At 46.0% G+C, this 16,903-nt stretch overlaps 1 protein-coding gene across 1 annotated transcript; it reads right to left on the bottom strand.

Moving 5' to 3' along the window:
• Window positions 1-1,921: 1,921 nt before the first annotated feature.
• On the bottom strand, window positions 1,922-13,899 carry CLRN2 (clarin 2). The gene is made up of 3 exons (XM_006775847.2): window positions 12,952-13,899; window positions 5,675-5,854; window positions 1,922-2,579 (listed from the first exon to the last, which is right to left on the bottom strand). The coding sequence occupies exons 1-3, from the start codon at window positions 13,202-13,204 to the stop codon at window positions 2,314-2,316; spliced, it is 699 nt and encodes a 232-aa protein (XP_006775910.1). The 5' UTR covers window positions 13,205-13,899; the 3' UTR covers window positions 1,922-2,313.
• Window positions 13,900-16,903: the final 3,004 nt, after the last annotated feature.

Below are 16,903 nucleotides of genomic sequence, written 5' to 3'. Positions count from 1 at the left end.
GAAGACAGGAGACCTGGGAAAAGATCCACCCCAGGAATTAATAAATTAATACGATTGAAGACAAGAACCAATAGAATGTATGTATATATATATATACATATATATATACATATATATACATATATATACATATATATACATATATACATGTATATACATTTTCTAGAGAAATAGAACTGAGAAAGAAGGAGAAAGAGAGAGAGAGAGAGAGAGATTTTAAGAAATTGGCTCACATGATTGTGGAGACTGGCAAGACCTAAATCTGCGAGGTGAGCTGGTTCCAGGAAAGATGTGCATTTTAAGTCTGATGGCGATTGCTGGCAGAATTCCCTCTCCCTTGGGACTGGAAAGTCTTTTTCTTAAGGCCTTCAACTGATTGGATGAGGCCCACCCACACACGGAGAGCAATCTGCTTTATTCAAAGTCTACTAATTTAAATGTAAATCCCACCCCAGAAATACCTTCACAAAGACATCTAGGATAGTGTTTGAGCAAATATCTGGGTCCTGTGGCCTGGCTAAGTCAACGCATAAAATTAACTGCCGGGGTCCAACCCCAGCAGGTCCAGGGGTTCCCAAAGGTGTGGACGGAGTCGGCAAAGATGGAATGACACAGAGACAGCGCTCAGTTGATCAGCAGCCTTGCCAGGATCTCCAGCCACAATCTCCAGCCAAGTTCTATGTCCATGTTCTCTTGCTAGGTTCTCCAGCCAGGTTCTCCAGGCAGGTTCTGTAGCCAGTTCTCCAGCCAAGTTCTGTCTAGGATCTCCAGCTAGGTTCTCCAGCCAGGTTCGGTCGCCAGGTTCTGTCTAGGTTCTCTTGCCCTGTTCTCTCCAGCGAAGTTCTTCAGTCTCTAGGTTCTGTGTAGGTTCTGTCTTCTAAGTTCTGTCTTCTAAGTTCTGTCTCTTCTAAGTTCTGTGTCTTCTAAATTCTGTGTCTAAGTTCTGTCTCCTGTTGTCTTGTTGCATCTGTATTTATACCAGACTTAGTTAAGAGTTTCATCCCCACCCTGACTTCAGGGAAAAATCCCTACCTGGGGAAACAACCTTTCTCGGAGAGGTGACCTTGTTTAAAACACACAGCACTAAGGGGAGCAAACATATTAAGAACAGTATGCTATATACGCCAGGTCCCTTGAAACATATGCTGTGCAGATGTTTCTTTCCTGCAGCGACTGTGTCAAGCAGCAAGGATGGACCGGCTTCCGGCAATTAACCATCACAATACCACGTAGGAAAGCCCAAAACCAACACAAAACAGCTGGTTTATCCAACCGGTGAATTAGTTCTCCTTGTACTTTCATACCTTGTGCCTCTCCTCATCACGGACACATCCTGGAATGCCTTTGCCCAACCCTGCTTCCTTCACCACTGGAAAAACTCTGCTCACCTTTCAGAGTTCAGATCCAATGTCACCGGTGTGACACTTCCTTCAATCCCACATCCCTTCCTCCCTTCCCGAAGAACTCGTTCCTTCCTCGACCCTCTATGTCTGTACTGTGACAGCAGTGGTCACACACACTGCACTGCAATTGCTTACACATCAGACAACAGACTAGCAAAGTGGTTCCAAATGCAAACCCCGGCTCCAGCTCCCAGGGTTCAGGTCCCGACCTCACAAGTTACCCAACCTCTCCGTGCCTTAGTTTCATCTATAAAAATGGAAATACAAAGTTGTACTGACAATCTATGGTTGTAGTGAGAACCTAATGTACCTAAAACTCTAAGAATAATTTTCCACATGTAGTAATCACTAAAAAAGGCAGTTATTTTCATTCTTAATGCTATTGTTGCTCTCTGGTTCCTGTGTCAGGTGGAAAGATCCAGTGTTTCTGCAGGGCAGGGACAGCAACAAACCTCCCCCCTCCCCTGCCCCCGCCACCGCCATAATGCATGGAATAGACCAGGGTCTATAGGCATCGATTAGAGCGTTCAGTGTCTTATATTCGTGGAATGCTCTAAAATATCCAAAGCCTGGCAACATTATAGCCCATTACATCATGTGAGGTCATTCTTATCCCCATTTTACAGATGAGGGAACTGAGAAGTAGACGTGAAATGAATTGTCCAATGTCACACAACTGGCAAGTGCAAAGTCTCCAAGTTCAAGTCCAAGGTCATTGAGAGAGAAGGACAGAGATGCCAGGAATCCGGGAACGTTTTCCTCTTCTGGCCCAGGTACCAGCCTCCCTCCTCCCATCGCCTTCTTCTCATTGCCAAAATCACAGACATTCTGGATGGCAAAGCCTGCAACAAAGATGAGGCCTCCATCCCTGCACCAGACTGACTGAGGAGAGGGTGTGGCCAGAAGGCTGTTAATACAAGATATCCTCGGCCGTGACCGTGGCCTCTTCTATTTTGATCTTAATCTCTGGGAGGGGAATCTGACTGATGGCCACAACCACCAAGTTGGCAGCGTGGGCGGAGGCGCTGGCCACGCAGATCCAGAAGGACTCTTCGTACTGCTCTTCCACCACCACGAAGCGGAAGAGCCTCTCCTGGAAGTTGGCAATGCGTTCCGTCAGGTCGTGGAATCTCACGGCGGCCATGAAGCTGGTGATGGCCAAGGCCACGACGCCACCTGCAACCCAGAAAGGTGGCCCTCACTCACAGCTCCTTTCGTCAGTCGTAACGACTTCATGGGAGGTGGCATTTCTGTGGCATAGGCAACAAACTCGCTTTGGGTTTATAAAAGCCCTGAGGGAGCCCTAGCCGGTTTGGCTCAATGGGTAGAGCGTTGGCCTGCGAACTGAAAGGTCCCAGGTTCGATTCCGGTCAAGGGCAGATGCCCAGGTTGTGGGCTCAATCCCCAGTGGGGGACTTGCAGGAGGCAGTTGATCCATGATTCTCTCTCATCATGGATGTTTCTATCTCTCCCTCTTCCTTCCTCTCTGAAATCAATAAAAATATATTAAAAAATAAACCCCACAGATGTGTAAAAAAGCCCTTAGGGAGACACAAACTTTAAATTGCTTTTTAAAGCGGCAGATACCCACACGGTGTGAGAGGTGAGCGGTGTTGCAGGAAGAGGATAAGCTTCAGATCAGATGGGCTTTCACCCTTGACCCCTCTAATGTTTTCCCTGCCCAGTGCCCGTCTTTCTAGGGTGTGCACATCTGGATTAGTTCCATTTCTAAATTGTTTAGGATTAGGATGTAGAGTGAAGGCGATGTGGGAAGATATAAGAAAATGCCCTAGCCCAGTGGTCAGCAAACTGTGGCTCGGCAAACCACGGCTTGCGAGCCACATGCGGCTCTTTGGCCCCTTGAGTGTGGCTCTTCCATAAAATACCGGCTCTTCCACAAAATACCGACTTCTGCGCATGGGCCACAAAGTTTCAATCACACTGTACATGCGTGCCCGCATGTGGTATTTTGTGGAAGAGCCACACTCAAGGGGCCAAAGAGCCGCATGTGGCTCACAAGTGGCGGTTTGCCGACCACGGCTCTAGCCCATTTGGCTCAGTGGATGGAGTGTTGGCCTGCAGACCTAAGGGTCCTGGGTTAGATTCCGGTCAAGGGGATCCACCTCCATTGTAGGCTCCTCCCTGGCCCAGGCCCTGGTTGGGCTCATGCAGGAGGCCACCAGTTGGTTTGTTTCTCTCACATGATGCTTCTCAGTCGTTCCCTCTCTCTCCTACTCTCACTAAAAATCAATGAAAATAGCCTTGGGTGAGGATTGACAACAATAACAGAAAAGAATATCTTATGTGTGGATCGGGGTTTCCACAGAGGGTAGACTGCTCTCTGCTTTTTAATGATCCTCTTCCCATGTTTTAGATTAAGAAGAGATGAGAAAAGGAGGAAAGGACGGTAGAGGGGAAACTGAAAGGACTCCAAGCTTCATGTTTCCGACCTGTTGCTTCAAACTTTAACTTCTCTTTCTCTCTTTTCCTCTCTCTCTCTCTCTCTCTTCTACTGCCTTGATTTTATTTATATTTCAAAAAAAATACATTTACTATGCTTTTTGTTTAGATTATTACATCTCCATTGAAGAAAATTTGGACACCAGAAAAAATCAGAAAGATGAAAATACAAATGTACTTTTATCCTAAAAGCCAGGTATAAACACTTTAAACATTTTAGTGTATTTCTTTGCATTTCTTTCTCTTGAACAAAATCAGTATTATGGCGCTCTAACCGTTTTACACTTGATTTCCCCCCTTACTTGAACATTTCCCCGCGTTGTCAAATATTCTGTTACTGCACCACTTTACACTGGTACATAAGTATTTTATCCTAGCAACATGCTCAGTTAATTTAATTCAGTTTGATTTAAGTGTGATCTTATTTCTGGGTACCTAGATTACTTCTAATTTTTGATATTAGAAAGCACTGCAGCAAACCCCTTCTTATGAATATCTTTTCCAGTTATTTCCTTAGCAAAAATTCCCATTGGAATTGTTTCATGAAAATATATTCATATTTTTAAAACATACATTTTTATTGATTTCAGAGAGGGAGAGAGAGATTGAAACATCAATGATGAGAATGATTGATCAGCTGCCTCCTGCATGCCCCCTACTGGGAATCGAGCCTGCAACCTGGGCATGTGCCCTTGACTGGAATCGAACCTGGGACCCTTCAATCGGCAGGCTGGCACTCTATCCACTGAGCCAAACCAGCTAGGACGATATTCATATTTTTATGCCCTTTGATGCTAAAGTTTTGTCAAAATGCCTTTTTTTTAGTACCCTGGTCAGTAGAGCTTGAGAGTATTGTCTCTCTGAGGAAGGAAATTGAGAGAGATAAGCATTTAGTTAGGGAGCAGGACTGAGCACTTTTCCACGCCAGTACTGTGGGGGTTCATGCAGAGGTGAACGGGATACCTGTAGCCCAGGTGGGGTCAAGCATGTATAGAAGTGATCCTAAAGGATGGCCACAGTCTCAGACACAGGCAACAACATAACTGACTTACTGACAATGCATTCTAATACAGGGTCAAACAGCAGTACCTGTCTTTGTACTTCATGGTCACCCTTGTCAGGTAAAGGTAGCAGATTATTGCTAGAACAAATTGCCTACGAGACCTGGGCTTTCTGAGATGGCCCTCATTTCTCAGGATTTTGTTATTTTCATTACAGATGATTTTTTAAAGTTTAGAACTAAATGTGAATTAATTTCTATGTATTAATATACGCCCAAATCCACACACACACACACACACTCCTTTTGTATTGGTGTTTGGCTTGGAAAATAGGGCGCAGTGGTCATCAATGAGACCAAGGATTAATGAAAACGCAAAGGGCTTGGCCTCAGCGTTACCGGGGTTGGAATCCCACCTCTGTTACTCGCTGCTGTGTGACCTTACCTGTGAGCTTCGGGCTCCGCATCTGTAAATAGGGGGCTAATAACACTTGATTCAGTGGTTGCCAACTGGTGGTCCGTGAGGTCCGAAAGGTTGGCAACCGCTGCATGGAGGTTGTGAGGTTTACACAAAACAGGCAGGTAAAATCCCCAGTTCCTTCTCTTCCGTCATCCATGAGGGCTCCTCCCAGCAGCAGCCCCTAGTCATGCGCTCTAACCATTTGGTCCTTTATTGTGACAGAGACGCTGCCTCGTTTAATAAGGAGGACATCCGTGCCCGTCAGGAAGGCTATAGACCCAGGGAAGTGAAGGCGGAACCCAGCCTAGTGACGGTGAGGACACGAGTTTCTCCCCCAGGGGCCCTCCTTACCTGCCAGGACGTTCCATAGGCAGATGCCCCCGGGGCCATTGACCGCCTTGTAGGGCACCTGGATCATGTTGAGAATGGCAAAGCCCATGCTGACCAGAGCCAGGGCCAAGGCCAGGAAGAGGAGCAGCAGGATCATCACGTGCAGGCCCGCGTTGAGCTCCTTCACCAGCTGTGGGAAGACTGCGGAGAGGACACGGCCGTTATGTCAACATCAGAGCTCAGCTCAAGTTCCCAGGGCCCAAGCTTGCGTACCACGGAGGCTTTACTAGAGGCTGTGAGGGCCGGGCAGCAAGTGCTGGGCTTTCAAAGAGCTGGAGCTAGTCATGGCCTCCGGTTCTGCCACTTGTTAGTTGTCCAACCATCCTCTCTTCCTCGGGGAGAATGCAAAATCTAAATGTGTCCTGTTGGCAATTTAAAGTGCATTGACTGCACAGCCCTGGGGTCTGGTGTGAGCTGGTGCATATAAACCCAGATGGCATTATATATATATATTAGTAGCCCTGCGCATGAATCTGTGTGCCAGTAGCTCGCTGCTGCCCTCCTGTAGCTCTCCGCCTGCTGCCCCACCCTCCTGTAGCTGCCCCTGTCCCCTTCCCCCTCCTCCCTCTTCTCCCCTCTCATTGGCTTGCTGCCCTGTCCCCTCCTGTAGCTATTTGCCACCCGTTCATAGCTCGCTGCCCCACCCTCTTGCTGATCCGTGATCTGGTCCTTAAGCGGTCAGTCATTACGTAGCAACAATTTCATATTACATCTTTATTACATAGGATTATTGATTTCAGAGAGGAAGGGAGAGGGAGATAAAAACATCAATGATGAGAGAGAATTAAGTCCACAATCTGGGCAGGTGCCCTGACCGGGAATTGAACCATGTGCTCCTGGTTCATGGGTGGACGCTCAAGCACTGAGCCACACTGGTGGGGCAGAAGGCATCTCTTTGGCAAAAGAGGTTGGCAAGAGAGTCAGTGAGCCAGAACCAGTTTGGCTCAGTGGATAGAGGGTCGGCCTGCGGACTCAAGGGTCCCAGGTTCGATTCTGGTCAAGGGCATGTGCCTTGGTTGCAGGCACATCCCCAGTGGGGGTGTGCAGGAGGCAGCTGATCGATGTTTCTCTCTCATCCATGTTTCTAACCCTCTGTCCCTCTCCCTTCCTCTCTGTAGGAAATCAATAAAACATATTTTTTTTAAAAAAAGAGAGTCAGTGAAAGAGGGACGATTGCAAAGCTTGCATATGTGTTAAGAGAGTTGCTTTCATTAAATCAGGATTGGTCTCAGGCACATGTGTGAAGAGGGTAGCAGGATGTAGCCAAGTGAAGCCTAGATCTGGCACCCAAAGATCTGGGTTCAAATCTCAGCTTTGCTCATTTGCTCACAACTGTCAAATAGGCTCCTCTAAACCAGTGGTTCTCAACCTTCCTAATGCTGCGACCCTTTAATACAGTTCCTCATGTTGTGGTGACCCCCAAACAAACAATTATTTTCGTTGCTACTTCATAACTGTAATTTTGCTACTGTTATGAATCGTAATGTAAATATCTGATATGCAGGATGTATTTTCATTGTCACAAATTGAACATAATTAAAGCATAGTGATTATTCACAAAAACAATATCTAATCTAATAAAAGAGAAACATGCAAATTGACTGCACCTCTGCCACGCCCCAAACCACGCCCACCAGCCAATCAGAGCAACTATATGCAAATTAACCCAACCAAGTTGGTGGCCGGCAGCCACGGAGATGGAGCAAGCAGGAGGCTTGGTTGCCCCGGCGATGGAGGAAGGCAAGCTTCCTGCCTGCCTGGCCGGCTGTGGCCTCCACTCAAAGGCAACAAAGTTTCAAATATAGAAGATAAATAAATCCCAGATACCTTCTTCCAGCCAGCCTCCACTGGGAGCTTGAGACTGGGGGCCATTGCCAGCCTGCAAACAGCCATCAGCCCCTCACCCAGGCTGGCCAGGCACCCCAGCAGGACCCCCCACCCTGAAGGGGCTGTGGCCAGTATGAAAAAGGCCCTCAGCCCCTCACCCAGGCTGGCCAGGCACCCCAGCGGGACCCCCACCCTGATCAAGGACACCCTTCAGGGCAAACCAGCCGGCCCCCATCCATGCAGGCTTCTACCCTATATAATAAAAGGGTAATATGCAAATTGACCCTAACAGCAGAACCACTGGGAATGACTGGTCACTATGACACACACTGACCACCAGGGGGCAGATGCTCAATGCAGGATCTGCCCTCTGGTGGAGAGTGCGCTCCCACAGGGGGAGCTCTGTGCAGCCACGAGACAGGCTGCCGGCTACCAGTACAGCGGTGGTGGTGGGAGCCTCTCCTGCCTCCTCAGCAGCACTAAGGATGTCTGACTGCAGCTTAGGCCTGGTCCCCGCTGGCAAGTGGACATCCCTCAAGGGCTCCCAGGCTGCCAGAGGGCAAAGACTGGGATGAGGGACCCCCTCCGCCCCCTCTGCCTCTAGTGCAGTGACGGCGAACCTTTTGAGCTTGGCTTGTCAGCATTTTGAAAAACCCTAACTTAACTCTGGTACCATGTCACATATAGAAATTTTTTGATATTTGCAACCATAGTAAAACAAAGACTTATATTTTTGATATTTATTTTATATATTTAAATGCCATTTAACAAAGAAAAATCAACCAAAAAAAATGACTTCGCTTGTCACCTCTGACACGCATGTCATAGGTTCACTATCACTACTCTAGTGTAATTATATATGTGTTTTCCGATGGTCTTAGGCGACCGCTGTGAAAGAGTCGTTCGACCCCCAAAGGGGTCGCGACCCACAGGTTGAGAACCGCTGCTCTAAACCCTGCCCTTCATGCCCATCTTACAAGATTGTCCAGCAGATCAAGTGAAGTGTGTAGGGATGATAATAGCGTCCACCAGTGGGCACTATGGGAAGCAAGGAGCATCACCTTGCATCCCTCATAATGACTCAGCAAGGTGGACATTATTTCCCCATGTCTGGTGGACACTCAATTACGTTGCACACTACTCTGAAAATGTCCATATGCATGTGACAGGATAATTGAGTATTGGCATTTGTTTTCTCTATATTTGCCACTATGTTCTAGCTGTGAAGATTAAAGCATATATCATAACAGAATAATTTAAATATTGCCTGGGAAAAAGTCAGTTCCCCCAAAGGGTGGCTGTGGTTGTTGCTGTTGCTATTTTTACTCTGACTTCGCAGATCCTGTCTCCTATCAGTGTAATGGGGGTAATGATACCTGCACAGTATATGAATTGGGGGTAATCAACATTGACTGAGCATTAGTCAGTGGCTGAGCATTTTACATTTGTTCTCTCCTTCCATCCTTGTGACAAGGATATGTGGTTGATTTTATGAACCCCTTTTCCCCACAGGTTTGGAGACATTAACTCCCTTATCTTTGGGGAAGATGACCCTGAACTCTACACATAGGATTATAGTCTTGTGTAGCCTATAGAGTTTAGATCAGCCGTGGGCAAACTACGGCCCGCGGGCTGGATCTGGCCCGTTTGAAATGAATAAAACTAAAAAAAAAAAAAAGACCGTACCCTTTTATGTAATGATGTTTACTTTGAATTTATATTAGTTCACACAAACACTCCATTCATGCTTTTGTTCCGGCCCTCCGGTCCAGTTTAAGAACCCATTGTAGCCCTCGAATCAAAAAGTTTGCCCACCCGTGGTTTAGATAATTATTTTCAGTAGTTATACATGAAGACTTCAAAATGATGGAACACTAAAGAAATGGGCAGACCTACTCATCTGCAACTATCCCAGGGTTTCTACTGAACACCTCCCGGTCAAATTGGGGTCCACCTTTGAACTCCAAAGTCCCTCCTTCATCATTTGATACCGCTGACCAGCACCTCTTTATCCCCCTCAGGATCCAGGACTCAAAGCTTTCCTGGGTCCACTCACCCCACAACACCATCCCTTTCCCCTTGGGGCCTTTGCTGGCTCACTGCCTCCCGTTATTCATGGAAGGTGGGTGTCTCCCAGGCCTGAGAGTGAGCATTTTGGGTCCTTCTTCCTTTAAAGTGTCCTTTCCACTCAGAAGTTTCCAGACACTCCATGTCTACGTCCTTAGTTTTGATCTAACTTCCTGTCTGGGAGTATTTCCATTTACAGTTATCTCCACCAGGTTATCAGATCAGCACTGGAAACCGTACCCTGGAAAATAAACTCCTTTCCAAGGGATTTTCCTGAGTGAGGCTTCTCGCTTCCTTTTCCTTCCCTCCCACCTCAGTGCCCCTAATATACATTTGTTTTTCTTTTCACTCTTTCAGCCCTTTTTTATTCCAAACATAGTAGCTATGCCTGGTTACCTACTTGTTTCATTATCCCTTTCTTCCTTTTTAAAATATATTTTTATTGATTTCAGAGAGGAAGGAAGAAGGAAAGATAGAAATATCAATGATGAGAGAGAATCACTGATCAGCTGCCACCTGCACACCCCACACTGGGGATCGAGCCTGCAACCTGGGCATATGCCCCAACCGGGAATAGAGCTGTGACCTCCTGGTTCATAGGTTGACATTCAACCACTGAGCCACGCCTGCTGGGCTCATTATCTCTTTTTTTGAAATGCAATCCTGAGAACACGACTAGCATCGCAATCCTCACCAAACACTTAAAGTAGAAATGAATCACTATGTGATTGGCAAAGATAAAACAGTTTGCTAATACAGTGTGTTGATAAAGGTGTCAAACAGTGTAGAATATTAATTCATATATTCTCCTGAGAAGGCAACTTGGTAATTCTTCTACTCTCCTGAGAGGGCAATTTGGTAACTCTATCAGAGCAATTTCACAAGAAATTTCACATATGTTCAAAGCAGTATACTAGTATATTGGCTATTCATTCCAGTAGCAAAAGATTGGAGAAAAATCAAAAGATGAAATTGCTAGTCATGTGTCCTTAGGTATGAAAAAGGATCTTAACTGGTTGTAATATACAGTTGACTTTTCCCCCCTAAATTTTTATTGATTGATTTAGATAGATAGATAGATAAATCAATTTGTTGTTCTCCTCATTTATGCATTCATTGATTATTGTATGTGCCCCCTACTGGGGATGGAACCCACAACCTTGGTGTATCAGGACGTGGCTCTAACAAACTGAGCTACCCAGCCAGGGCTACAGTTGACACTTGAACAACATGGATTTGAACTTGACAGGTCCACTTACATGCTGACCATTTTCATCTTGTAAACAGATGGCATCAACTTACAGTTGTGGGGCACTGGCACCTCTAACCCCCATGTTGTTCAGGGTCAACCGTATAGTTCTTTGGTTTTCTCTATGATTGGTTTGGAAATTGATTCTCTGGGGTGTTTCCTTTTAACTTGTCCTTTATTTTTATTTCATTGTTCGTGTGTGTGTGTGTGTGTGTGTGTGTGTATTCAGCCTTTTATATTATGTGTTTTTTTTTTAAATTCTCACCCTAGGATATGTTTTTTAAAGATTGATTTTGAGAGAGAGAAACATCAATCAGTTGCCTCCCATACGTGCTCAGACTGAGGATCGAACTCAAAACCTAGGTATGTGCCCTAACCTAGAATCGAACCCCTGATCTTTTGTTGTACATGATGATACCCCAGCTGAGCCATCTGGCCAGGGCTATGGTATGTTTTTTTAAAAAAATATATTTTATTGATTTTTTACAGAGAGGAATGGAGAGAGATAGAGAGTTAGAAACATCGATGAGAGAAACATCGATCAGCTGCTTCCTGCACACTCCCTACTGGGTATGTGCCTGCAACCAAGGTACATGCCCTTGGCCAGAATCAAACCTGGGACCCTTGAGTCTGGAGGCCGACGCTCTATCCACTGAGCCAAACCGGTTAGGGCCTATGTTATGTTTTTAATAGAGCTATATATTCCAATATCCTCAATATCCCATTCTAATTTAATTGCCAGATAAATGCAACTATTCCTATTTTCTTGAATGCATGTAACAAAATATGTATTTCCTTCATGTATTTAAATGATGTCAATTTGTATTAGAGTATTTGTCAATGGCCCAGCATCTGCCTTTATACATTTAATAAGATACTAACCCTGATCAGGTTCTTAAGAACTACAATTTTGAAATATAAAATCAAATAATGAATAAAATTCTTTATTCTCAGCAATATGTTGAGTAATTTTGATTTTGTATTTTGTAGAACGCTGTTCTCACCAGCAATCTGACTCCAAAGGCTTGCAGGATATTGCCTTTTTTGTTTTTGTTTTTTCTTTCCAGAAGGCCAGTCATGGAGTCCTGCTCTATTTACATCCAGAGCAGCTCTGACGTGACACTGGATGCCAGCCAACACTAGTGCCTGTCAGCCGATGCTCGATGCTCGTGCCCGCCCACGTTCATGGCCAGCAGCCTTGCCTGAGGTCTCCTGCCAGGAAACATGCAAGCTGGTCTTTGAACCGGGGTAGTCTGATTCCAGAGCCCAGCACAGAGCCCATTTGCTTTTCTCAGACTACAAAATTTTTAATTTTTTTAAATTGATTTCAGAGAGGAAGAGAGAGGGAGAGAGGGATAGAAACATCAATGATGAGAGAATCATTGATCAGCTGCCTTCTGCATGCCCCTCACTGGGAATCAAGCCTGTAAACTGGGCACATGCCCTGCCCAATAATTGAACCATAACTTCCCGGTTCATGGTCAACACTCAACCACTGAGCCACACCAGCCGGGCAGACTACCATGCTTTTATATAAACAGAAGTAGAAGCAGTTGCCATGCTCCCTGATGGCTGGTTTCTGCCTGCAGCCTACTGCACCTGCCTGTGGGACTGGCTGGGAGTGCCTGAGGCAGGGGGCGTGGCCATGAAGTCCCTCTCTGCTCTGCAGTTTCCTGGCTGGGCGGCCTCAGGCAAGTTATGCAACCTCTCTGAGCCTCAGTATAGTCCTCTGCAAAATGGGATCGTTAATAATTCCCTCTTTATAAATTTGCTGTAAGGCTTAAGAGACCAGCTGTGTGAAGCATTAGCAGAATGTCTGACACATGAAAGTACTCAATATTGTACTAGCTATTATTAATAGTGGTAAACGAAAAGGAATACAAATCCCTATTTCTAATGTTTCTACGAGCCTTCACAGGGGAAAAAAGGTCTCTTCTTAGTGCCAGACAAGAACCCCTGGGTGAGTGTGGACTTTGTCACTGTGTCTCAGGATGAGGCAGAAGTCAAACTCCACATTTAGACATAAACACCCTTCCCGATTTGGAAAAATAAGTGTTAGGATCTAAAGCATCTTTCCTGCCCCGAACATACTCACTCGTAAATTGGGACTCGCGGCCCCCGAGCCCGCACTGCCGCACCTTGCACCCTAGGAAGAGCCCGTAGTAAATGTCCCCAATGAATTTGACCAGCTCTGGGTCGGTGGCATTGACCAGGTCCACTGCCGTCTGACAAAGGATCTTCCCACTCAGCCAGTGGGGCAGCACCAGAGCAACAATGATGAGGATGAAGGAGGAGAAGCTGAGTAGCGATGCCAGCCCGTACCACACCTTCTTGAACCATCCAGGCATCCTAGTGGGTGCGGGTCACCCCCCAGGTGTAAGAGCCGCAGCGGGGGCTGTTGACATCTTCCGGGCACTCGATGACCCTCTGGCCCAACGTCGGCTCTTCAAAACCCACCATTTCAAGATCCCAAGTCCATGGTCCGGTCCTCCCTCAGCGCCTGCGTCCACGCCTGGTGTTTACAACCACGTCCCTGAGCCTCTGAGAGACGGTCTTCACCTGAGAGGGTAGATGAGTGTGTCACTGAAGGAAGTAACCCTATACCTCCCACTAGACTAATGTTTCAGCCCAGGGTTTAATTGTTCCTCGTTTCAAGTATTTACATAACCCTGGTGTGGACCTCTTCGTGACGAAGATGTTATTAGCAGGCAAAAACAAGCAGATCTGACTATGAAGAGACACCAGCAATCATCCAAAATGCCTAAGTGGAAGGAAGAAAGTGGAATGACTAGCCCTTGAATATTGCCAACAATACATGGTATCGAATGTCGATCACTCTGATGCGTGTAGGGCACTTCTTTCTCTAAGATGTCACCGCTGTCAGAAATACCGTGAGATGACTTCCGTGCTGAAGGCTTTTAACTGACGTGTGTAAACCGGGCTTTACGGTGGCTCCTGGATGTATCCCTGGGTGAATCTGCCGTGGGTAAGACTGCAGCCCGGGTTGCGCACTACAGTCCTCTCTTCCGCCCCCTGCCTGTGGCATCACTGAAATGGGAAAGGAACGTGATTTTCCAACATGTTAGCAAATAATGATCCCCCCCGCTGGGCTCTTCCTCTCTTTTTCTTTTAATCTGCAGGCACTAGAAAAGAAAGTCCCTTATTTCTTATACTGTAGCTTTAAAAATGTTGACTTGTGGTCTATTGCTTAAATGTTACCTTAATATCTTGTGAGACAGCCCTACCGGTTTGGCTCAGTGGATAGAGCGCTGGCCTGTGGACTAAAGGGTCCCAGGTTCGATTCTGGTCAAGGGCGTGTACCTTGGTTGTGGGCACATCCCCAGCAGGAGGCAGCTGATCGATATTTCTCTCTTATTGATGTTTCTAACTCTCTATCCCTCTCTGTAAAAAATCAATAAAATATATTTAAAAAAATATCTTGTGAGACTGGCAATGGCTTTGGGGAGCAAGATTGGGCAGAAGCGTCACGGAAAAATTCCTTTTTGGTCACAGAAGTCTGGAGGGGGGCTCCCCAGGGTTCCTTGCTAACCAACAGGAGGTTCGGGGACCTCAGCTGGAGAGTGCCGAGGGGGAAGCGGGACAGGAAAATGGAAAGTCAGGTCCCTTCCCTATAACTGGGGTTCACGTCTGTGGGGTCTCTACAATGAACACAAAGAAGAGGCCCCCCTCACCCCACCCCGGAAGCTTCTGCAGAGCTCTACCACCTGCAAAGGGCTTTCCCAGGGCTTGCCCACCCTGAGATGTACTGACTACTCCAGCCATTTCTCTCCTGAGAACACTGAGGGTCAGGTCTTTGACCTGCAATAGCTCATCTTCATCACAATGACCTTAAAATAGTGTTTTTCTGGTAATAAATAACAAATTACATATAAAAGAGTGCTTGGGAGGCTGGAGGGGACCAATGGGGGGGAAAAGGGGACATATGTAATACTTTCAACAATAAAGATTTATTTAAAAAAACACAAATTGGTAGTTAGAAAATTGTGATGAGGATGCAAAGTACAGCATAGGGAACACAGTCAATAATATTGTAATAACTATGTATGGTGTCAGGTGGGTACTGGAAATATCGGGAGGGACATTTTGTAAACTATGCTGTACACCTGAAACTAATACAAAATAATATTGAAAGGGAACTGTAATTGGGAAATAAAATTTAAAATAAAGTAAGAAAAAAAAGAGTTCTTGACACATGAATACTTTGCCAATAATGACATTCTGTTTTAACATGAAGTGTGCTCTGAGAGCCAGGATATGCGCAATACTTTTGCTTCACATTTTGGCCCCAAATGATGTGCCTCTGTCAACTTTTGATGTTTCAGAGGTGAAGCCATTCGGTTTAGAAAAACTCTGTGGGAAACAACTGATTCCCAACAAGCCCTTGGCATGACATTGGAGATGTGGTTGAGCAGAACCATTAAAGGCCTGGGTTCAAATTCCTACTCTTCTGGGCACGTGGCCGGGACTCTCATGACTCCGTTTCCTAACCTGTCATAGGACTGCGGTGCGAGGTAACATGAAATGGCCCACACAGATCACTTAGCACGTGCGTGTCATATAGAGGGCCCTAAATAACCGGTGTTCGCCCCAGCCAGTCTCCCAGTAATTCTATTGCCGGTAATGAAGCTTCTGATAATAAAATGAGTTACAGGATGCAGCCTGTTCCCTCATGACGTATTCCTGCATGCCGTATCTGGCACAAGTTTATTGCATAAACGTGCGTGTGTGCTGGGTACAGGGCCCTGTGTTTGTGTGGAGGGTGACACAAAGGTGTGTGATATGGGATCCTGCTGGCAAGGTTACAACAGAGTTAGGACAGCGGTTCTCGACCAAGGGTGATTTTGCTTCCTGGGGTACATTTGGAAATATCTGGTAATATTTTTGATTGTGATGACCAGGGTGTGGGGCGCTGCCCCTGGCCTCCAGGAGGTAGAGACCAGAGATGCGGTAAGCATCCTAGAAGGCACAGGACAGATGGCCCAACCCCCCACCAACCCATGGCCTGCACAGAACCGACAGTGCTGTGATTGAGAAACCCTGTATGAGGGGCACAGAGTGAACTATCTGCAAGAGAGAAAATGCCTATTGGTGAGGCAGGTGGTACCATTTGGTGGGGCTTACACACAGTCACAGAGGTCCAAGGATAATATTATAGGACTTGACACCATTGAACTTGTGTTCCTATCAGACCAGAGGCCTGTTACATACTCATATTTTTAAACAAGCAGTATTTATTTTTATTAATTTGGGAGATACAAACACTTAAACTACAGTATGCTACAATTTCTGTATCATTGGTTTGGTAAATTTTAATGCTTAAACATGCCCCCCCAAATTGACATTAAAATAGCCCCCTTACTCCCAAAATGCAAGAAGCCTGGAACTCACAATCTCTAAGAGGCCCAGTGAATTGTAACGTAAGTGGTGGCAAAAATGTCAATATTACTAATGCTCAATCGGCATTTATTGAACTCCTACGACTATTTAGAGCCACACAACTATAGTACTAGCTTTTAAAACCCTTTCTGAAACCAAAGGCAGCTAGGCCATTATAGTCCCCTTTAACTGGCGTGAAGACTGAGGCTGTTAAGCAGGGTGGCCAGGCAGTAGCCTTCACTCCTACTGAGAGGAAAACTATATTACTCGTGGTTTGTCTTTTTTTTTTTTAGTTTTTAACTTAATTTTTAATATTTTAATTACACTTGACATACAATATTCTATTAGTTTCAGGTGTACAACAGAGCTGTTACAATACTATTGACTACATTTCCTATGATGTACTTTATTTAGATCCTTATGACTATTTTGTAATTGTCAATTTGTACTTTTTTTCCCTTCTTTCTTTATTGATGAAGGTATTACATATGTTCTCACCCGTGGTTTGCCTTCTCTCGCCAGTTGACTCCCGTTCTCTGATCCTGAGATGACGGCCGGGGCCATCCCACTCCCGCCCTCCTGCTCTCCACCGCTCCGGCCTGAGCCCCGCGCCCTGCACACCAGTACCCCGCACCTACCCGCAGGCTGCA

This window comes from Myotis davidii, unplaced genomic scaffold (assembly GCF_000327345.1).
Source record: "Myotis davidii unplaced genomic scaffold, ASM32734v1 scaffold204, whole genome shotgun sequence".
Lineage (NCBI taxonomy): Eukaryota > Metazoa > Chordata > Mammalia > Chiroptera > Vespertilionidae > Myotis > Myotis davidii.
This window is presented reverse-complemented; position numbering and strand designations above follow the sequence as displayed.